Source organism: Dermacentor variabilis, chromosome 3 (genome assembly GCF_050947875.1).
Source record: "Dermacentor variabilis isolate Ectoservices chromosome 3, ASM5094787v1, whole genome shotgun sequence".
In the NCBI taxonomy this organism is placed as follows: Eukaryota; Metazoa; Arthropoda; class Arachnida; order Ixodida; family Ixodidae; genus Dermacentor; species Dermacentor variabilis.
The window spans coordinates 17,707,097-17,729,852 of record NC_134570.1 but is presented as its reverse complement, the minus strand read 5'-3'; the positions used below and the strand labels follow the sequence as shown (position 1 = coordinate 17,729,852).

At 48.1% G+C, this 22,756-nt stretch overlaps 1 protein-coding gene across 1 annotated transcript in view; it reads right to left on the bottom strand.

Annotated features, from left to right (window-relative positions):
* tgo (Aryl hydrocarbon receptor nuclear translocator homolog tgo) overlaps nt 1-16,454 on the bottom strand; it is a 54,375-nt gene extending 37,921 nt beyond the window's left edge. The window contains exons 1-6 of the mRNA XM_075684348.1: nt 15,765-16,454; nt 13,577-13,628; nt 13,011-13,491; nt 12,782-12,929; nt 10,437-10,622; nt 5,178-5,352 (exon numbers count right to left, since the gene is read on the bottom strand). Of these exons, the coding sequence (XP_075540463.1) occupies nt 5,178-5,352; nt 10,437-10,622; nt 12,782-12,929; nt 13,011-13,491; nt 13,577-13,628; nt 15,765-15,786 (1,064 nt within the window). The 5' untranslated portion in view covers nt 15,787-16,454. The remainder of the gene's footprint in view (nt 1-5,177; nt 5,353-10,436; nt 10,623-12,781; nt 12,930-13,010; nt 13,492-13,576; nt 13,629-15,764) is intronic.
* Nucleotides 16,455-22,756: the final 6,302 nt, after the last annotated feature.

Genomic DNA, 22,756 nt, shown 5'->3' with positions numbered 1-22,756 from the left:
GCGCAAGGCAGCTCCCATGCGCTTGTGCACATGGTTGATGCAGTCTTTTTTTTCAACCTTTATAAAACCATACACAGCATCTTCAGTCAGTGCATGAAAGGTTCGGCTATCCCCATCCGAGAGCATGGTAGTGTAGCGAAGCTTGTGCTTCTTTAATGAGCGCTGAAACAAACACAGGGCTGCTTCCACTTCCATTTGCCCTGCTTTACAGTCCACGTTCTTCTGGCACAGTGGAGCATGCTGGGTGAGCCAGGCTGCATGGCCTTCCTCATTTTCTTTTGGCCCGTTTGCGCAGCCAAGGCAAAAGTTCGACAGCACAACATGGTCTATCACAAGACCCGTGTGCATCTCAATTATGCACCCAACACAAATGTGGGAGCTATGTCCACGAGTAAGCCAGGTGCCGTCATAGACAACGTCGATGTTTCCTGGCGCGCTGCCAAGCTCCACGTACAATTCCTTTACGCGAGCAACGCTAGCAGCCTCGCACTCGGTAGCGGTCGCAGTGCAAGCTTCCACCATCATTTTCATGTGACCCTGATAAGTTTTGTGATGCAAGCCACGATGAGATATATTCATTAGGGCGAAAAAGTCGCCGAGGGCTGCTGCTCCCTTGCCAATGCTATGTATGGCCTTCATTGCGCGCACGTTGACTTCGAAAGGCGTTACCTTGGACTGAGCACCGCCGGATACTCTCGGAGACGAGAAGCGCTCTTCGCGGAAGTCGCAGGTACTGCAGGAGAGCACGAGCTTTGAAGAGATCCCATACTCTCTGCCCGACTTAGACAGTCATATTTTTCATGCCGCACTCGGGGCAAAGCACAGTCCCAAACAACGCATTCATCACTGCTAAATCCACGATGACAAATTCTGTGCCATTTTGCTTGTTGTCGCTCACCAACTCGACGTCCAGCAGGTTGAACTTTCGTGCCGTTGCGCACTGCGACGCTAGACGCTCTTTCAAGTTAGCCGCATTTCTCGCGCACTCGGCAGACTCGTCAGCGGAATAGTACACCGTATCGATGCGGTCTTGGACGCTGCTGGAAGCGCTTGCCGACGACTTGATAACGCCCGATGTGCTACATATCGGCTGAGAACGGGCCGTCGGTGCCGCTTCGGACGCTACAGGTGATGCTGGCAGCGCGCCGTCTTCCTTCAACTGCGCGTTCCACGCACGCTTTCGTTTTTTTTCATACACTTGACGCGTCTTCTTCTTTAGGCGAGCGTCTCCGGCCATCCCAGAACAAAATAGAAAAACTGCGTCGGGAAACACGCTCGCACGAAGACACGACAGCAAAAAAAGCACGCACTGTAAACGCCACAGCGTAGCACGCGAAACAAAATGGGCAAAAAAAAAAGATGACGCGGCCGTCGCGCCGGCCAATGGGAGGCGCGGAACACCTCGCACGCGCGCTCCAGCCAATCAGCGGCCTGGAAACGCTCTTTAGAAAACCCGCAACGGTGGCTGTTCTGCTTGAGCGACGCCATTTTGAGACGCCGGAAAACACGCACAAAGAAACCAGCTTCAAAACAAGACCAAGATGGCGGCGATCGGCCGACGGCTTCGCCCGTGGCGCGCGCGGAAAGTTTGAACCAGTTTTGTCCGTTTCGGAGCATTTCGCCGCTGCCTAGGTGTTTTGAAAGCAGATTTTATCGTATTTGCCGATCGAATTCAGCGTTAATATTTTGAGGGCAGGTGCTCGAAGGTTCAAACAGTCCGAAAATGCGTTTTTCTAAAAATCACATTTTTGGCCATTTTTCGCCATTCTAAGACCCGCGTCCCCCCTTAAGGGTACATCTCTTGACATTGCCAAATACATAAGTTAGCGAAATGTGTGTACAGTCGAACCCACTTATAACAATACCGGTTTTAACAATATATCGGTTATAACAATGGGAAGCTGCTGCACCGTCAACTTTTGTATGTTTTCCATGATGAAATAAGCTGCTTACTACAATGCCCCGCTGCCGCATTATCGGTTATAATGATGAAGCCTGGCTGCTGGGTGTCCGAGCCGAAAGGTAGTGAAATGCGAAATCCTTGAAAAGAACAAAAGAAAACGAGAAATTCGAGCCGCTGCACAATAGGCCGCTGCTGCAACAGCTGCCGCGCGCTCATTTTCCAGCCATTTCCGCGCGGCTCTCTCCCGTCGCCCTTCCACCTCTCCGAACACAAATGGACTGTTCCCATACATCTACACCGCCCCACCTTCCGAAACACGAATGGACCACGCCAACTGCGATGCAAGCAGATTGCTCGTATGTTGCTCGCTAGCTCTTCATTCAGTACCGTTCTGCAAACAGTTTAATTGCTCACGTTCGTCTTTCTTGGTTGCATCGAACTCGTTCCTGGCCACGCGGTTTCTCAGCCTCGCTTGACTCGCTGCCGAAACGAAAGATGGTCGATGCGCTCACTAATCATCGACAATGCATGACATTGCCGGTGAAAAGAAAGCGCACGGCTATAGATTTGGAAACTAAGTGCTATTAACCGATGAGACGATCGTCGCGAATGTGATTGCCTCAGATAGCGAGGCGGCGACGGCAGCGATGCCGCGGTAAGGCAGGCTGCCTCAACGTTGTCCTCACAGGAGGTCCGGCAGATGATTCAGTTCCTCCGGGGCTTCGTTCTCGCGAGGAACCTTCCGCTGCACTACGTGAAGCACTTGGGTGCCGGCAAGCTTCGCATGCAATGCTGACGGACAAAGGCTTTTCTCATGCAAGCCAGTGAGAAGTATGTCGCGAGATGCTTGTGGCGATCTCTCCTCAGCATTTTTTTTTTATTTCTCAAGCTGACAGGCTGCTGCGGCAGCCTTCTCGCAATTTTTAAAAGGCTCCTTTTGGGGCCACCAAAGCTATGCCTCAGCGGTGTTTGCATCGCTTGCCACCTGGGTCAGCTTTTTGCAGTTGTTATAGCAGTGCCACTTTTTAACGCCGACAGCCGCAGCTTGCTACACACGATCGGAGTACCCAGGAAGCAGTTAAACGAGTGAACACAATCGGCAGCCGGATGGAGGAAGGTGGTGGGGAGGGGCACTGGCCTCCCCGCCATTATAGTTTTTTCAGATCAGCTCTGCCATTCCCTTATTTTGAATTTTTTCATGCAACCCGGTTACAACAATTAAATTTTTGTGACACTTGAATATTGTTAGAAGTGGGTTTGACTGTACATAATTAAGAAAAAATTAATGAAAGCAACTAGTCACGAAAGAATACCAGTTACTTCATGATGAAACAGGGTCATGAATGCGGACAACATTATCACGGAGAATGTAGTTTGATTGCTAGTGGTAACGCTGATGAATAGAAGATGTTTGTGTGCTATAGATACGTTTGAGGGAGCAGTTGTGCAAATGGCGAGACATTCGTAACTGTTGGGAGAGAGGAAGGGCAGTTTCGTGCTGACGGTTTGTTATTTTATGAAATAAGCAGATAATAGCAATGTTTCTGCATGATTCTAAGGAGGATAAGGCAGAGAAGATTTAATATTAGTAACACTGGAATGACAACTGTAGTTTTTCACGTTAAAATGCGTGGCACGATTTTGAACACGTTAAAGAGCGTTGATAAGATAGGTTTGATGAGGTGACCAAATTGATGATGCGTATTCAAGTTGAGGATGGACAAATGTTAGGTACGCTAGTGATTTGGTCGAAGTAGGAGCATCATGAAGGTTTCGTTTAAGGTACCCGAGGGTGCGTGATGCCTGTGCTGCGATTTTATCTATGCGAGTTGTCCAAGAAAGTTTGGGTGAGATATGCATGCCAAGGTACTTGTAAAACATTGTGCGTACTACGTGGCAGTTATTGAAAGTGTAGTTAGATGTTGAAGCTGATTTTTTACGAGTAAAGATCATTAGTTTACATTTATCGCTATTAATAGACATTTGCCTGTGTGAGCACCAATTATTTACGAGATCCGGGTCCTGTTGGAGAGCAAGATGATCAGCTGAACAAGAGATTTTACGATAGATTACGCAATTGTCTGCGAATTTAGATTCTAAAATTGGCCTTTGCTGGGTAATTTGAACTTGACCAGTCAGCATTCACGCATGCGAACCCAATGGTGAGCACAATAGCGGCCTCTTTAGTGGCAGCATGTCAAGTCAAAGCATTGAGCACACATCAATGTCCTGCTGAAAATGCTTATTTTCGGCCTGCCCCAGGAAGATTTTTCGAAGGAATAATGTTAGCTCTAGATGCCTAATTGCATACAGTATTTACCCAATATAATGTGCATCTTTTATTCCTTAAGAAAATTGGGCCGAACATTGCCTGGGCAGTGCAATCGATTAAAAAAACAAAAAATATTACTAATAAAAATCAAGCCCCTCTGTTAACCCCCTTTCTTCTCGTTTATTACATAATGAGGGTCTCGAATCCGGCAACATTGATGCCTTCAGGAAGTATGTGTGGGTTTATTGACCAGTTGCCTCCACCCAAAAAGATCACGTTCTCGTGACGCCTGCGGCAAAAAGGATGTTCCACGCCTGCTGCCTAAGTCTGCGAGTGGTGGCATGGTTATACTTGGACATAAATACTCAAGAAAGTGGATGGAGAAACGGTGTCGCGGTAGCTCAATTGGTAGAGCATCGCACGCGAAACGCGAAGGTTGTGGGTTCAGTTCCCACCTGCGGGAAGTTTTTTCATCCACTTTAATTTCCAATAATTAAGCATAAGTAAGTGTTTATTGTCAAGTCAGTGTTTGTTGGCTTCTTATGATAAAACAAATCGTGTTCACGGCATTCGTATGCTTTACCGCAGAACACGGTTGTATTGCGGCGAAGCTGACTTTAGAAAAGTGGGTGCCATTGTTTAAAACAGACCCTTGCCCATTTTTTTTTTTTATAAAAGATCAGGAGCACATTGGATTTCTACTTTGTTTAGGAGCTTTGGTGTCATTTCTATGTTAGTTTTGTACTGGCATAGGAAACGGGTGCATGTTTAATTCGAGGCGTGTTAGAATCAGGCAAATATTGCCGAATGAATCAGCAGTATGTTTTGGCATTTTTTTTTTTTTGTGCATCTTGTTTAATTTCATCTGCCAGATAAGTCAATCAATTTTGTTGGTCCTGACAAGGTCTAATTAACGGAAGTTGTGTCTGCCTGGTTTTGGCACAGCTTCAAAATGGCAATGACTCTACAAGAAGTCCATGACAGCTATAAATGGCTACTGACCTGGGGTCAACAAAAGTGAACTTTCCATCCAAAGAATGACGAGAGATGAACTCTGCATTTGAGTTTGACCCCACGAGATCACTGGGATTCGGAGCACTGGTCACCTGCAGTCTACCAATGGCCACCAGGCAACAATGGCTGCCCCCATCCTGATCACCGGGTTCCACTTGGACTCCTGCACAGTAACAGTTAATTAATCTACATTTTACGAACAAGTACTAATGTGGAGTTGTCACAAGTGCCAGCAACATTTCAAGGTGTGACACAACATAGCAGAAACTCATGTGAATGTGAGCAGAGCTGATGAATAATTGTATGGCCAACTGTTAGCTTGACTACAAACTTAAAAAGTGCTTTGTTTCTACCCTCTGGTAATGCTGAACGCACAAGTGTGCGCAACACACAAACCAACATGATGCTTCCACAGGAGCAGAACACTATGGAATACAATGTGGTGTGCTCCTTTGCAGTTATGAAAAATAAAGTTGGCACGTACCTGAAAGCAGCACAAAGTCTCATAACCCCGGATAGGATTCTTTAATGTTGGCATAGACCATAGACTTCCGTTTAAACATTTCTGTGTGAAATAACTTTCCGTTATACACATGCCTTTCGAAAGAACACCTTGTAGAGTATGCGCCATAATCTATTGATGCTTATCATCCCGTCTGGATCATTTGTGTCTTAGCTTTTTTAAATAATTCATGCTTGGCCTTATGTATATACTTCCTCTTGCTATGTGAATTTACATTTCACTATGTTGTCTTCTGTTCCTCATCCCTTACAGCCAGGCAAACAGGCTTGAGGCATCTGGACAATTGGCACGTACTACTGGAAAACACCATCTCACGATTCTTATGTGGGTTCTACATTTACATCTGAAGCTACCCATGAATTTAAGGGCTTTCAAGAAATATTCTTGCACACCACTCCCCGCAGCAGCCTCTGATACACCACTCTCTGCTTTGGTGTTTCATTGGGCTGAGCTAGTCTTGGATGAATAACCAAAGTACGAGGGCCGTTTTTTTTTTTCAACCTCCGATAGGCTATAAATAAAAGACAAGTTCATCTAAAACAATAATTTTATTACCAAAAGATTAGTACAGTTACGGTTACTTTTCGACATAATCAACGAAGAGATTGAGGCATTTGTCATATCTGTGGACAAGCTTTGCAATACCCTCTTCAAAAAAAGTTGCCGCCAATGAATTCAAGTAGTCTTTGACGTTGGTTTGAAGGTCGCCATTGGTTTGAAAGCGCCTCCCACCAAGCCACGTCTTCAGTCCAGGAAAAAGATGAAAGTCACAGGGTGCTAAGTCTGGACTGTATGGCGGATGATTGAAAATGTCCCATCCAAATTGTTCGAGAAGCCGTTGAGTTGCTCCAGCAGTGTGTGGACGGGCATTGTCATGGATCAGAACAACTCCAGCGGTCAGCTTTCCTGTTCGTTTGTTCTGAATGGCTCTACGCAAACGTCGTAAAGTTTCACAATAAACAGCTGCAGTGATTGTGGTTCCAGGCTCCATAAACTCCACAAGCAACACACCTTGTTGATCCCAAAACACAGTAGCCATGGTCTTTCTGTTGTTGAAGGTTTTTTTTAATTTCTTTGGTTTGTTTGGTGAATTTGAATGCATCCATTGTTGTGATTGTCGTTTTGTTTCCGGTGTGTCGTATTGAATCCAGGTTTCATCCCCAGTCACGATTGATTTCAAAAGGTTGTCTCCTTCATCCTGATAATGCTCAAGGAACTCCAAAGCTGACGCCATTCGTCGAGTTTTGTGGCCGTCCGTCAACATTTTTGGGACCCAACGTGCACAAAGTTTTTGTAGCGTAACCGTTCAGTAACAATAGAGTACAAAACAGACCTTGAAACTTCTGGAAATTCCGTAGATAAAGCAGTAATGGTGAATCTGCGGTTTTCTTTAACCATTCTGTCAACTCGTTGAACAAGGTCATCTGAAACGACAGATTTGCGTCCTTGGCCCCCTTCATCATGCACATCATTACGTCCATCTTTAAAATTTCGACACCATTCACGCACAACACCATCACTCATGAAGTTTTCCCCATACACTCGACTCATTCTCCGATGGATTTCTGCAGCACCATGGCCTTCAGCCTGTAGAAAACAAATAACACTTCGCAATTCACACTTGGCGGGAGCAACAATAATGGCAGCCATGTTTACGTGGCTGTAGCACAATGCCGACTGACGCCTGAATGTCAACAATGGCGGAGTGTGTAGTGCGAGAGCTGCGCAGTTGCCTACAGCTCATGTCCGCTTTCTGCTGCCCGCGTAGCGCCTGCACGGAGCGATCGGAGGTTGAAAAACAAAAGGCCCTCGTATGTAAGAAATAAAAATTTGAGGACGCTTAAGCTTTGCCTTCAAGAGTGGAACGCGACAGCGTTCCCGTCGACCCGCCAAGGGGTGTAAGACAATGGGCTACGGCGCAGCGACTACGCGCCCCGCATCGGACGCGGTGAGCGTCGAGCAACTCAGCGTTCGGCACGACAACGAAATGTGCGTCTGAGCAAGCGACGCACGCCTGAGCCTCCTTAGAAACAGCTCGTTTCTAAGGCAACACCGCGTTCACTAGAGGCGCTTTTGTACCGCTTTGAAGCATCGAACTCGTGGCTCAGTGGTAACGTCTCCGTCTCACACTCCAGAGACCCTGGTTCGATTCCCACCCAGCCCATCTTGGAAGTTGCTTTTTATTTATGAAGTGCCTGCCGTGATTTATCGCTCACGGCCAACGCCGCGGACGCCGACACCGACACCGACGACACCGGCTTTTCTGCGACACGAGCTCCTTAACGCTATCGCGTTAAAATCATAATGTTGGGGTCAAATGCGTCAACCAATGCATCAAACGATTTGAAATACAGTTCAACATTCTGAACCAGTTCACGGACTATTATATATTACATTTCTCTAAACAGCAGCTAACTGCAATGTTACTGAAGTACTAAGCGCCAAACAGACGAAACAAGAAGAAGAGACAGGGACGAGCGCTTACTAACAACTGATCTCGCTCGTCCGTGTCTCTTCTTGTGTCGTCTCTTTTTGCGCTTAGTACTTCAGTAATATGCAGCAACTAGCCCAACAAAAAGTTCTGCTGGAATAACTGCAATGTGTTGGCAACAACTTGAACCTGTACCGAATGAGCAATTTTACATCCTAAAGCCACCAACTTGAAGCTAGATATAAATGAGGGCATGCCCAGTGCTGAAAACAAATACCGTATTTACTTGCATAATGATCGCACTCGCAAAATGATCACACCCCTGAATTTTGTTGTCAAAATTCGATTTTTTTAATTTCCCATGTAATGATCGCACTCCAAGCTTGCCGCAGCGATAATGATCGCTGCGGCAAGCTTGGACAAGTCTAGCTAATAATGATCGCGCTTACAATCTGTCGTATGCTACGCAAACACCTTCTCAAGAGAAACCAAGCGGTCTGCACGCACCAAACATTCTTAAGTAGATGCCCGATTTCATTACTTTCATCACTTTCCGCACTTCTAGACAAAAAGAGGTACAACCAAACTTACCTTTATTATGTGTAGGCTTTATAATGGTTGTGGTCAACAACAAAAAAAGTGCCTTTCGATTCTTCCTATCCGCACTCGTGGGCATGCAACATATTGTGAGTGGCAATGATAATAGCCATGTTTACACTGATATGTTAGAAGTGTACCCTATTCATACGCCGAAGCCTGTAACACTTAGGTGTGTTACAGGCTTCGGCCTGTAATCGCCCACCCTTGGCGGAAACGTGCCGTATTAGGATAGTAGTGAAGACAGATGCCGCAGTTTCCGCAGCATGCCGGCCATGTGTTTCTATGTCACTGGAAGCTAAGTGCGCCGATCAGTTTCTGTCCCCTCAAAGTGAACATGGCTACGTTATTGGTGCAAACTTGCCGATATTAACGATATTATTCACTACTGATACTGAAGAAACTGTTTCAATGCACGTAATGCCCTCAGAAGAAGGAAAAAAATCGCGTTCGGCTTGCTCCGCTGGCCGCCATTTTTGTTTTGTTGTCCCACACTACACACAGCAAACGCGGGATGAAAAAAAAATTTTTGCTTCTCGCGGGAAATTTAACCAGCGTAATGATCGCACCCCTGAATTTGCATCAATTTTTTTGACAAATAAGTGCAATCATTATGCGAGTAAATACGGTACAGTAGGCTCTCAGTGATATGATCCTGTTTAATACTATTTCCCAGTGCCAACATTCACGATCGAGAACACAAAATATGACCCCATATAGTTACACTTCTTTTTTGTCGGTTGATATGCTCCCGGAAGGCATGATCTTCGGCACAAACATTCAGTACATCGCCAAATTGCAATCGTACGATACATTTTTCAGGCGCTAGATTCCATGTAAACAAAAAAGGTACAAGTAATCGAGAGCAGTAGGCAGTCGCCACAACTGCTTCCTCACATTATTCGCTCGCCTGTGTCATGCGAAAGTGCAAGCACACACGCATTCCTCTTCTGGTACCAGCAAATCCCACGAGTCATCATACGTCGCCCCCATTCACAGCTATAGCCGCCAATCCTATTGCGATATGCATCTTCTGCTATCAATTTCACAGCGCACGCATGTGTGGCATACGCACTGGAACTGGGAAGCGTACTGCACGTTCCTAATGCACTGTCGTTCCCTGCTGCAGGCGGTGCAAAGTGACCGTCATGTTTCACTTTGGCAGCATCATATTTCAGTGTCACCCACCAGCTCGATTTCGTTTCAGTTTTCTGACCAGCAAATCACACAGGTTGTCGCCATTTACAGCTGTGATCGCCAACCCTATTGTGATAAGCATCTTCGCCTATCTGTTTCACAGATGCGCATTGGCGTCTTATGCTACGATTCGCGCAACGCTTCGCATTATGTAAAAGTCAACTACAGTTGAGTCTGTCAAATTTTTCAGTGACTTCGGATCGTACACTTTCCCGTTTAGCAAGTCTTTTCACTTTTTTTTTTTAACGACATATGAACGAGGTTCTACTTTATTCCGAAAATACGCACAGCAATCAAGTAATGTTTGCACTATACTGAATTAACTAGATGAGCTCTCTCCTAGAGAACACATTTTTGTACTTGTCTACCCACTAGATTCTGAATGTGTTTAGATAAGTTATAAGAGCCTGAATCAGCCTACATCCAACATTATGCTCGTGCCCCTTGCTGTTGGCACTGCAACTACTATCATAAAGCACATATCATCAACAGCACTCACCTGATGGAGGCCAGTTTTTAATGTAACCAGTGCAGTGGACGACAGCGTAGGCGGCACCGTCAGGTGACGGGCCCAAGGCATTGCGCTGGCGCAGCCTCTGCAGGCCCTGCACGTCAGGCTGCACATTCCCTAGCTTCATGCGGCAGATGAACCCCCGCCGGGAACCCATACATAGCCGCATCGACGCTGCAAAAATGAAAAACCTGCTCAATACCAGCTCAGTGACATATTGTTGCAGCACGGTGAGCAGAGCCAGAGAAATTACTAATATATTGTGGCACCACTATGACTCCCATCATCACAATGCTACCCTTACCCCAGGTGCCCTTGTTCTTCTATGGACTCCGGCTCGGTGCATTGGACTGTCTGAAAAATTGCTTCCCCAATACTCCAGACCCCACCATGTCTTAAAACGCGAAATAGACATCACTTATGAGATTGGTCCGATAGAGTCTTACTCTCCCTCTATTTCACTTCCAACAGACACTGTTCACGTCTGTCTACTTTACCACTCACCCAACCCATAGTGAGCACCACGACGGTGCTTCAGCAGCTGAGGATCATGTCACAGTACTATTAATCTGGAGCAGTGTTGAGGAGGAAGGCACTTTTGGCCGGGCATGCGCTCTTGACCATACTGTTTAGCATTTGATCGCCGTGTAAATACTATATTGTAAATATGTTTTCCTTTTGTGTCTGCCTTCATTGTAACAATAATAACAATATATTAATGTCACCTCAGGCACAATTTCCATATATACTGCTAGATGAAGATATTGTCAATTGCCAAAGTCAACATGAAATGCCACTGTTCCACAACAGCATCTGATTACATAAGCTCGAAAGCACTGCACCACTGTTCCAGGTTTCAAAGCAACATGTGTGCTTGTAAGACAAACAACTTTGCTGAAAAGCCTGCCTGAGGAAGTGCACTTCTTAAGCCCGGAGTACATGGAGTGGAAAACCAGTGTCCAAGCGATGAAATTCGACCGGCAGCGAACACTCGCCCCTCGGCGTCCAAAAATTTGCCTCCCCCAAACTACCCGGTCCGATCAGAAAAACTCCGCCCGGCGAAAATGGCTGCCGGAAATAGCAGGAGCGCCTCGCATGCTCACTAGGCGTCGCGATGATCCATCTCCCTCAGACTTCCGGGAGCTGATTGGTTGTGTATTTTTCCTTTTCCACCGGAGCGTCCGTCGCACGGCCGTGGTGAAGCAATGGAATGCGGCCGTTGAGGCTAGTTTGGCCACGCACTTTCAGGCTCTCTGCGCGTGAAGGGGGCACCGTCGATCATTACAGCTAAATATTGAATGTTTGAGAGCATGAAAATAATAGTACAAATTTGAGTAAACTTATTTTTCGCCTACAACCTTAAAGGGCCCCTCACCATGTCTGGCCATTTGGAGCTGACAAACACAGAGCATACAATCTATGCTAACAATCGTGTTTGCAAAGGATTACATTGCTACGCGCCAAATGCTGTTTCCCTTTCCCTTGTGGCGACCATGCCCCAAGCCGGACAATGACATACTCGTGTCCCTGCGCCTACGTACTCCTGTCCGCACTGTGACGTCGCTCATGGTGACACGTGACTTTGAGAATTATTCCAGGCAACATCTGCTATTTGTGTGATCTGTTGCTTGAATTGACAAATTGAAGGTTAGAGAAATAATAACACACAAACAGAATGTCTGCATGTTTTTTGTTTTACTCCGGACCGAAGCAAGAGAGATGTAATTCCACTTCGCCTGCTTGTTCCGACGGTCGTGCAGCCATGTGCGCAGGTACCGAAACTATGCCATTTTCTACCGTGTTCCAGAGCATGATCGATCCACTTGTTCTGCCTCAGTATTCATGTAGCACTAACTTATACTGCTAGTCATGTGTCCTTGTGCACTGCGTGAGACGAGACAATCGCAACAGCTCGCGCGCAACGTCGCCAGCGGGAGTGCACAGTGCTGCAATACAAACAAAAAAAGAAAAGAAAAGAAAACAAGAAAAAAAAATGAAGGCGGGGCTCGTGACATATGCATCATGCAATCCTCGAGGTCCAGTATGGGAGAATGCAGGGAAGGAATTTCGCTTGCGGAAGTTGAGGGGGCGAGTGGGGAGAGTGGGGAGAGTGTCTTGCTTGGTAGTGGAGCTCGCCTCCTGAAATCGTGGGTTTAAGATACCGAAATATTTTTAACTCGGCTATTAATGAGCCGATTTGAAAAACTTTTGCGGCAGAACGCTCCCAAGTGGACGCACAACTTCCAGCGTATAGCCAAAATTTGCTATGGGGCCTGGTGGGGGGCCCTTTAAGCTGTTTCCTTCAGTCCAAAGCAGCATACACAGGGACTCACACTGATGACCTTCCTTCTTGACAGTTCCAGTCTTCAGGTCAAGGATGCGCCCCGAGCTGGAGGCCTCCTGGGTAGAAAGTTGTTCGCGTACCTTCTCGACATCCTCTGGATGGATCAGGTCGTACAGGCACGCATTGAACCACTCAGACTGCATGAAAAAAGAGGGAAGAACATACTTTCAGGCCTGATGAGAAATGCCACTCCACTCTGTGGTAGGCGTGGCACCCACCTGGGACTGGTTGAGCACGGGGCCGACCGAGTCAGAGACATAGATGACTCGCCCCGTGTCGCAGGAGATCACAAAGAGGAAGCCATCAGCTGCCTCCAATATGAGGTGCTTGAGCTCCTGGTCAGTGAGGAAGGAAGGCTTGTAGGTGCCGTCGCTGCTTGTGTTGCCAGTTCCACGGAGGGATTTCATGTGGGCTACCGCCATGCGCAGGATGGTCAGCTTGTCGGGCTTGCGCGCCAGCGCACTGCACGTGGGCACCATGTCCGAGAGCTCCGTGATGTAGGCTGTCATCTTGTTGCGCCGCCGCCGCTCAATCTCACTATGGTTCTCCTTTTTGGCAGAGAGCGACTCGAGCAGCTCACCGCCATCACCTGGCCGCGGTGCCGCCAGCGCATCGGCCGTAGCAGGCCATGCCTCGTACCGCTCCTTCTCCAGGGCGTCCTCGTCCATGCGGCCAAACTTGCCCTCCTCATCGGCAGCGCTGCATACAGCCATAACACAAAACCAGTTGCCAGAATTTGCCAACATTTCTATTAGCACATGCAACTATGGTGCTCTCAACTCACTCCTTGTAGCAACTGGCCTTCCGTTTCTTGAGCACCTTGCTGCCGTCTGCAACTGTGAGCAAATGTACAACATTTAGCCTTCATAAATATGCAGAGCAAGTACCAGCAACACAATTTTAATAGAAGCAGTACAAGGTCTCACAACATTGTTTACAGTGAAAAGTTCAGGAAAACTCTTTACTGGCAACTTGCAATGTTCTACGGGCATACTTACAGCAGCAGCCAGCTGGTCTATCAGCAATAAACGAAAGCTCAATGTTTCCTGCTACAAAAAACAGCATAGTAGTACTAACTGCTAGCATGGCAGCTGGCACTGTGCTGGTACTTCCAACCTTCTTTGCAGGCCAGTTGAAGCCACCCTGTCAATGAAGACCAGCCGGTTGATCAGCTGGTGATATCCTCCAGTTTTCATCAGTGGTGGCATCAGATTAACTGCCAATGAAAAACTAAATATGGTGTTCAGCAGCCTTATTAACCAATTTTGTATCCTCACACAAGAATGAACTTGTTGGCAATGCTTGAGAAGGCCAGGTTACACAGCTGACTCCCATTAATTTGACACTCTTGAGACCGGAAGTTTTGGTTGAATTACGGTTTTAGCCATCATCGACTGACTCCTTAAATACAGTATTCCAATAACTATGCAGATACTCATCGGTCAGGGGGTCCACAGACTTCAACACTATTGTTTTTAAGTGCTACACTGTTTACGTAGTATAAGACACAATTCTGCTTCCACTGCTTGGCCGACTAGTTCTCTATATATGTGACATAAGCTTTTGGGTGCCATCATTAATGTACAATAACCAAAAACAAATATATGTAAACATAAGGAAATTCAATTAACGAAAGAGATGGCTTTCAAACAGAAAAGTCAGATGTGATTTTACACATTCAAGGATGAGAGGCACTTCAAGCCACAACCTTATACATATAAGCTAGAATAAGCTGGATTACATTAATAAAAATTAAAAAGCATAAAACACATGCTAAATGAAATTTTTTCACTCACATTTAAATTAAGTTTCTGGTTTTTCTGGCCTCTGATAATTCCGATACAAGTTTATGCTCATTAGTTTGAATTAACACAATCTTAACAAGATCGTCAAAGACATTAATATTTAAGACATACAGCCACCATCTAGTACTTTACCAAAACAAAACACGAGTGATAGCATCTTCATAATTACCTTGATCTGTATAGGTGGCCGGGGTGTTTCAAGCTCCGGGTTATAAGTTCGTGTATCTCACAAGCTGACGGTGAGCATGCACTGACAGCGGTCACTAGTATTGTTTAGGTTTTCGCGGCCACAACTCGTCACACTTTAACATTATGATACATTACTTCCATAGTCCTTCCGATCACTGGTGCATCCAAACGTAACCACGATAACATGGCAGTCAAAAATATAGTTCACTGACAGACGAAGCGGACGGATGGTGCAACAGAACGCGTTAGTACCAACTATCGGCTACAGTTGAGATCCCTCGCATAATAAATTGTCAACAGCCACTGAATCATGAATGTCTTCGCTGATAAGGAGCACCAAATATGAACATTTCTGGCTGCCCCACTTACAGTTTAATACTTTTCATTTCGGTTGTCTGACCTAGACTATATTCAAGGCGCTGTTTTCTAAGCATCGCGGTTCTAAATGTTGTGATTTTCTGAGGACGCCAGTATTACCGACGGTAGTAGTAGCTTTCATTTACCGGATTACTAAGCAGGGATTACGAACGCAGCAAACTGCTCAAGTACAGCCTTCACTGATCCTCTGCTCTACTTGCAGGCAATTAAGCTCGAACTATCAGGTTACCTGCCGCCAGAAACACAGTAAAATGTCATTCTTTTTTGCAAGAACTTAAATAATCTGTATTCCAGAGAAGTGTCTTTAAACTGTCATTCAAGCCGATTAAAGACTCAAACCAACATCCCTGCTCCCGCGATGACCTTACTCGCCAAAGCGTATACACGCAGCGTCAATATCACGGTTTTAAAAGAAGTTTAGATCATCACTCCGAACTGCAACTGTGCGTTTTTGCTACCAATCAGCGTCCGCTAGGCCACTACCTTGCAGTACGCACGGATCGGGCAACCAAACACGGAGAAGCTTCCGAGATGAACGCGTCACACCTGCGAAGCCTCGGGAAGCGCCGATCGAGCATCCGTAATGTTCAATTAGCTCACCTGGGTTTGCTGCCGCTGCCATGGGACTAACGCGTCCAGGCGCGTCCACCGGCCCCGGGGACCGCCGCCACGCGCTCCGCACGGACCCGCGGCGAAAGCTCAACCATGCGTTCCTGCGGCACAGCGCTCGAGAACGACGACGACGACGGCGAGGCTTCGCGAAGCCGCCAGTGACGCTCCGCTCTCTCCGATACCCCAAGCACGCAGTAATGCGCGCACGGGGCCCGTTTAAGGACAGGTACGTAGAGACTAGCCGCCAGCTTTTTCGCACACGCTGCACACTTTACACTCAACGAGGGATCGCTCCTACTACGAGTGTCAACTCAAAAAAATGGCCGCCACTCGCGCGCACAACGCCACATGAATACACAGCGATCCCCACAGGGCACGGGACAGCCAGCGGTGCTAGAAGAGATTGCTGGCTCGGTTGGCACACGGGCTGGCTGGCCCAGCAGGCCAGGGTGCGTTCCTCACCAGAGGTCCCCAACGAGTACCCCTTGGAAGAGTTCCTCTAAACTTGCCATGTCAGAGCAGCGTCAACTTCAGTCGTGTTCAACACCATTGTCGTTTGGCTTTGTGAAATTGGGATCAGTTTTTGCACGAAAATTCAAGAACGCAACACCGTAGTTTTAAGTCTCATTCTGCGGCTCGATATGCCATGCGTCAAACAGTATTGTTAGTTATCCGTGCTGAAATACAGCTTGTTACCCCTGCGGAGTGGTGCCAAAATCACTCAGTGTCATGGAGGAAGGAAAAAGTTGAGAGAGAGAGAGAGAGCATTACGTCACGTAACCTTCCTTGGCAAGCAAACGCTCCGTGAAGGTATGGTATGGTCAAGTTGGTTCTTTATTCTATGGTATGGTCGAGTGGGCCGAACGGCGCTTCCCTGCTAGAATAGCAGCTTGCGCTTGTTGGTTTTCCATCCTGGCGTTAACAGCGCAAACGGTAGAAGGGACACGAGACTAGTGTATATGCTACCAAAGTATACAGTAACTCTACACGAAACGAGATGACGACACCACAAGCGCTGACTTTCCACAACGTTTTAGAAAGAAACACGGCTTCTTATACATTTGCCCACACGTGTCACAGACACGTCATTGCACATCATGTGAAACACGCCCTTCTGCGCACTCAGGTAAAATGATTGCACGTGCAAAAGCTCAAGTTCTTTTCTTCTTTAGTACGCCGTCCTTGTTGCTCACTAAAAAAAAAAAGGAACTTGAGCTTTTGCACGTGCAATCATATTACTTGAGTGCGCAAAAGCGCGTGTTTCACATGATGTGCAATGACGTGACTGTGACACGTGTGGGCAAATTTATAAGAAGCCGTGTTTCTTTCAAGTAAACGTTGTTGAAAGTCAGCGCTGGTGATGTCTTCTCGTCTCGTGTCCCTTCTACGTTTTGTGCTGTTAACGCCAGGCCTTCGCGCTGAGGCGCCGCGTGCAGAAAAAATTTGCGAGGGCGCTGCGAGCGAATTGGATTGGGGCGGAGACGCGCTTCGCGGAAGATTCAACGTAATTTCGCTGCGGACGCTGAGGCGTTTGCGCGCGTACGCTCTTAAAATATAAAAGGGTGCTTTTTTTTTTTACTGCGAATTTATAATGATACCTCTTTGCTACGTATACATACTTGAGGCATGGGTTATACAACATAACGGCTTCAATTTTGCTGTTGTCAAGTGCGGCGTCTGCTAGCGAGCGCGCGTTCGTTGCACGGACGCTGGCGGACGCCCAGTTTTTCTCGCAGAAAGTTACCTTTCTTTCGCGGGCGCACCAAAGCTTGCTTTGGTGCGCCCGCGACTCTTGTCGGTTGGTACTATTTGTAGTTTTAGCCAGGTGAACTGCTATTTTTAACATTGTTTTCTAAATGTAACACGTAATTTTTGGCACAGAAGCCGCCCATCTACAACATGAAGCTACGTAAAAATTTTTTATTGATATCGTGCTGTTGTACGCGTGCTTCTTGTTGGTGGAATATTGATGAGGGGCAATGATCAAAGAAAACAATACTGTAGTGAAATAAACCAGGTTCATTAACTGCGGGCCACGAAGAGATGCAGATTACCAATGCACTTCTAGGTAAATCTAAGGGTATATAGACACATATATCCACGACATATATGTAAGAGAAAAATTATCAAACATTCTAAATGCACTGATTGAAAAAGTAAGAACTCCCGAGCAGTGTAGGCGTGTTTGTTTTAAACGCTGCACCAGCCCCATGTGAACCAATCGACTTTACGAGAAAATGAGTCAAGGCAATTATTGTACGTTAATATGAACAACAGTGTTAGGGAAAAGATATCGCCTGCGTATTCAGACTGAATTGGGAAGACCGGGAAATCTTTACCAATGTAATCTCCGTGGCTTGTCTGGCGATCTCCTTCAACGTGCTAGCAGGCAAAATGAAGTAGAAAGGTATAGTCTAATCGAATGGTATTTGCTATTTCGATTCTATTAGACTTCGGAATTCACAATTAAAAATGATCGAATAGCCGTTTCCGTTCGAATGTAACGCATAACAGCACTGTTGAAGTCTCGAAAGTTAAGGGCCGATGTTCCGAATGATTGTGCAGCTGGAGCGCCGAGGCTGTTGCGCAGAGGCGCACGCGTTTCTCAGAGAATTAAAGCACGGGTGCTAATCGACTCTGCTGAACAAATTCTTAGCTGTCATTGAATATTGCTACGGAACAGCCGCCACAGTGTGGCTGCACTGAGGAGGACGAAGACGACGTGTGTGCCGGCTTGATATAGCGTCACCATTTTCGCTTCCGTGAGCTTCCCTGTAAATAAATTGTAAACAGTATTCGGCTTCGGCTTCCCGTAACATTAATTTGGTGGAGGTGGACGTACCCCGTACCCGTCATGGAGCTTCGCAGCGGTCGCAACGGCGACAATGCAACTTCGGCTCCTGCTGGCGGCACTTCATCTACGCAAGCGTCTCCGCCTGCAGCCTCGATCTACGTCGCTGTTTCCCCAACTCGGGATCCTGGTGTTTTCAACGGAGTCGGCAGTCCTGATGTTGACGACTGGCTCCGCTTATACGAACGTGTCAGCACCAGTCACAGGTGGGATCCGATTATTATGCTTGCCAACGTACTTTTCTACCTCGACGGAGCTCCATTGGCTTGGTTCCAGACTCACGAAGAGGAGATCTCGAGCTGGGATCTCTTCAAAGACAAGCTACGCGACCTTTTTGGCAATCCGTTTGGTCGACAAGTCAATGCCAAGAAAGCCCTTGCCACACGTGTACAGACGTCGACCGAGTCCTACGTGTCGTACATTCTCGACGTCTTGGCCCTTTGTGCCAAGGCTGACCCGAACATGACTGAGGAAGATAAGGTTAATCACGTCCTCAAAGGCATTGCTGATGACGCCTTCAATTTACTGGTGTTTACGAACGTCACCAGCATCGATACCATCCTCAAGGAGTGCCGCTGTCTCGAGCACGCGAAAAGCCGCCGGGTATCCCAGCACATCACGCGACTTCCCAACACAGCTGCTACGGCATCCTGTGACGACCTCTTCCACCAGCCGTCGCGATGTGACAACTTGACCCGCATTATTCGTCGTGAGGTCGAAGCGGCACAACCGGCGGCCCCTTCATTTCCGTTACCTGATCATTCTCCGGTGACAATCTCCTTGATCCAGGCCGTCGTCCGTCAAGAGTTGTCTAACGTCGGCCTGCAATCCATTCGTTCCGTACGCTCGGAACCTTTGTCCCCACGCACGTCCCCACCGCGCTCTTCTTACTCCTCTTATGGACAGCGTAACCTCTCCGAATGACGAACCGTGGATGACAAGCCGATCTGTTTTAACTGCCGACGCATTGGACATGTCGCTCGCCACTGCCGCAGCCGCTGGACTTCTCCGATGCGCTATCATCCTGATTACCCCCCTCGCCCCTCTAGCGCATCCTTCTCCTTCGCACCTTCTATGCCCGCTCCATCATCTGACCCTGCGACACCTTTGACACGACCCCGCTACTCTCGCTCGCCTTCTCCCTCCCGCCACCAATCTCGCTTGCCCCCGTCACGCCGTGCTCCTTCTGCGACCTACTCGCCGCACCCCCGACCGGAAAACTAGACAGTGCAGCTTCTGGAAGTGAAGCTGCATTGACGACATTGGCACGAAATCTTCGCTTCACCTTACCCACGAACAAGAATCTTTTGGACGTTCTCGTCGACAATGTTCCTGTGTGCGCGTTGATTGACACCGGGGCGCATGTGTCGATTATGAGTGCTGCTCTTCGCCGTCGGCTCAAGAAAGTTCTGACGCCTGCCCCGAACCGAGTTGTACAAGTCGCCGACGGAGGGACTGTCGCTATTGTTGGCATGTGTTCTGCCCTACTCACCATTGCTGAGAGACACACCATCGTTCTCTTCACCGTCATCGAGCATTGCCCTCACGAACTAATTCTCGGTCTGGATTTCATTCTGCCCTCATTGACTGTTCGGCCGGCTCACTTCGCCTTGACTTGCCTCTTCTTGCCGACCCTGTGGACCCGCCTCCAAGCCATCTGAGCTGCATGGATTTATTCGCCTACCGCCTCACTCTGTGACACACGTCGACTTGTTGTCCTCACCAGCTGTACCTAACGGCAATTACGTGGCCGCACCAATTCCCGCCGTTATACTTACACATGGTGTTACCGTGCCGCACACTGTGCTGAAAATTACTGGCAACCGCACCTGCCTTCCACTTGTCAATTTCGCGCTAACCGCGCAAGTTCTGCCTCTAGGGATCTCCTTGGCTATAATTAGCGCTTTGCAGGATGATGAGGTCGAGCCATTCACAGTGGAAGATCGTTACAGCTCAGCCCATACCGTGACATCATCGCACGGTACTGACGTCGACATCAAGAAGATGGTTTCCTCTGACGTTACACCTGCTCAAGCTGAAGCTCTTTGCCGCGTTCTTGAAGGCTATCGCGACGTTTTTTTTACTTTGACAATAGACCCTTAGGTCAAAGGTCCGTCGTGACCCATCGCATAAATAATGGCGATGCGAACCCTATTCTCCGACGTCCATATCGTGTTTCTGCGTTGGAACGAGCTGTTATCCAACAGAAAGTCAAAAAGATGCTTGCAAAGGACATTATCGAGCCTTCCTGTAGTCCCTGGGCATCTCCCGTCGTACTTGTCAAAAAGAAGGATGGAACGTGGCGCTTTTGTGTTGATTATCGCCACCTGAACAAAATCACAAAAAAAGGACGTGTACCCTTTGCCACGTATTGATGACGCTCTAGACTGCCTGTACGGTGCCACCTATTTTTCTTCTATCGACTTACGGTCCGGCTACTGGCAGATATCCGTCGAAGACATGGACCGAGAGAAGACTGCATTTGTTACCCCTGACGGCCTTTATCAGTTCAAGGTGATGCCTTTCGGTCTCTGTAACGCGCCCGCCACCTTCGAACGAAAGTGGTCCACCTGTTTGGGCTATCTGGACGACGCCATCGTTTATTCGCCCACATTCGACACGCATCTAGACCGTCTTTCAGCGATTCTTGGCGTGTTCCGCCGCGCCGGTCTCCAGTTGAACTTGTCAAAATGTCATTTCGCTCGCCGCCAAATCGCCGTCCTTGGACACCTCGTAGACGCCAGAGGCGTGCCACCCGATCCGGACAAAATTCGCGCTGTTACGAATTTTCCTGTTCCGAAGTCTACCAAGGACGTTCGTAGTTTCGTAGGGTTGTGCTCTTATTTCCGGCGCTTTGCGAAAGATTTTGCCACCATCGCACGTCCCTTTACCGACCTCTTGCAGAAAGACGCCCCTTTTTCTTGGGGTCCTGACTATGCAGCATCTTTTTCGCAGCTGACTCTCCTTACCACGCCTCCAATTTTGGCCCACTTTGACCCGTCTGCCTGAACGGAAGTTCGAACTGATGCCAGTGGTAACGGCATAGAAGCAGTGTTAGCACAGCGCCAGCGTGGACATGATCGCGTTATAGCCTATGCCAGCCAACTTCTATCACCCGTCGAGGGCAATTATTCAATCACAGAGCGCGAGTGCCTCGCTCTTGTGTGGGCTGTTGCGAAATTTTGTCCATACTTGCACGGACGCCCCTTCTGTGCCATCACTGGTCAACGCGCTCTCTGCTGGCTATCCTCGCTCAAGGACCCCACGGGACGACTCGCTCGTTGGGCGTTACGCCTGCAAGAATATACCTTCTCCGTGGTATATAAGACGGGACGCTTTCACCAGGACGCCGATTGTTTTACCAGCTACCCTGTCGACGAACCAGCTGATGCGGACGCCATCGCTTGCGTTTTCTCTGTGTCCCAGTTGCTTCAAATCGGCAACGAGCAACGGCGCAATCCTTCATTACGAGCCCTCATCGGCCGTCTGGAGTCAACTCCTGGCGACGCCTCTCTCCGGATGTTTCTTCTTAAGGAGGGGGCATTAAAAGCGCCGCAATTTTGATCCACACGGCCTTGACCTTCTGCTCGTCATTCCATCGCATCTGCGTTCGACTGTCCTCCAGCAACTTCACGATGCTTCCTTGGCGGACACTTGGGCGTCTCGCGCACATACGACCGTGTACGCCGTCGATTCTTTTGGCCGGGTCTCGCCCGCTCCGTGCGGCGCTACGTTGCCGCTTGTGAGCCCTGTCAGCGCCGGAAGAAGCCCTCCACACCTCCAGCTGGATGTCTCCAGCTGATCGACATCCCACCCGAACCCTTTTTCCGTGTTGGTCTAGACCTTCTTGGACCACTTCCTCACTCGGGCTCCGGAAATAAATGGGTCGCCGTCGCTACCGATTATGCTACGCGGTACGCAATCACCAGAACCCTCCCGACAAGTTGCGCTACTGACGTTGCTGACTCTCTGCTCTATGACATCATTTTAGTGCACGGTGCTCCGCGCCAATTACTCACTGACCGTGGCCGCAGCTTTCTGTCGGCAATCGTCGAGGACATCCTCCGCTCCTGCTCGACAAAGCACAAGTTCAGCACGTCCTACCACCCACAGACCAACGGCCTCACGG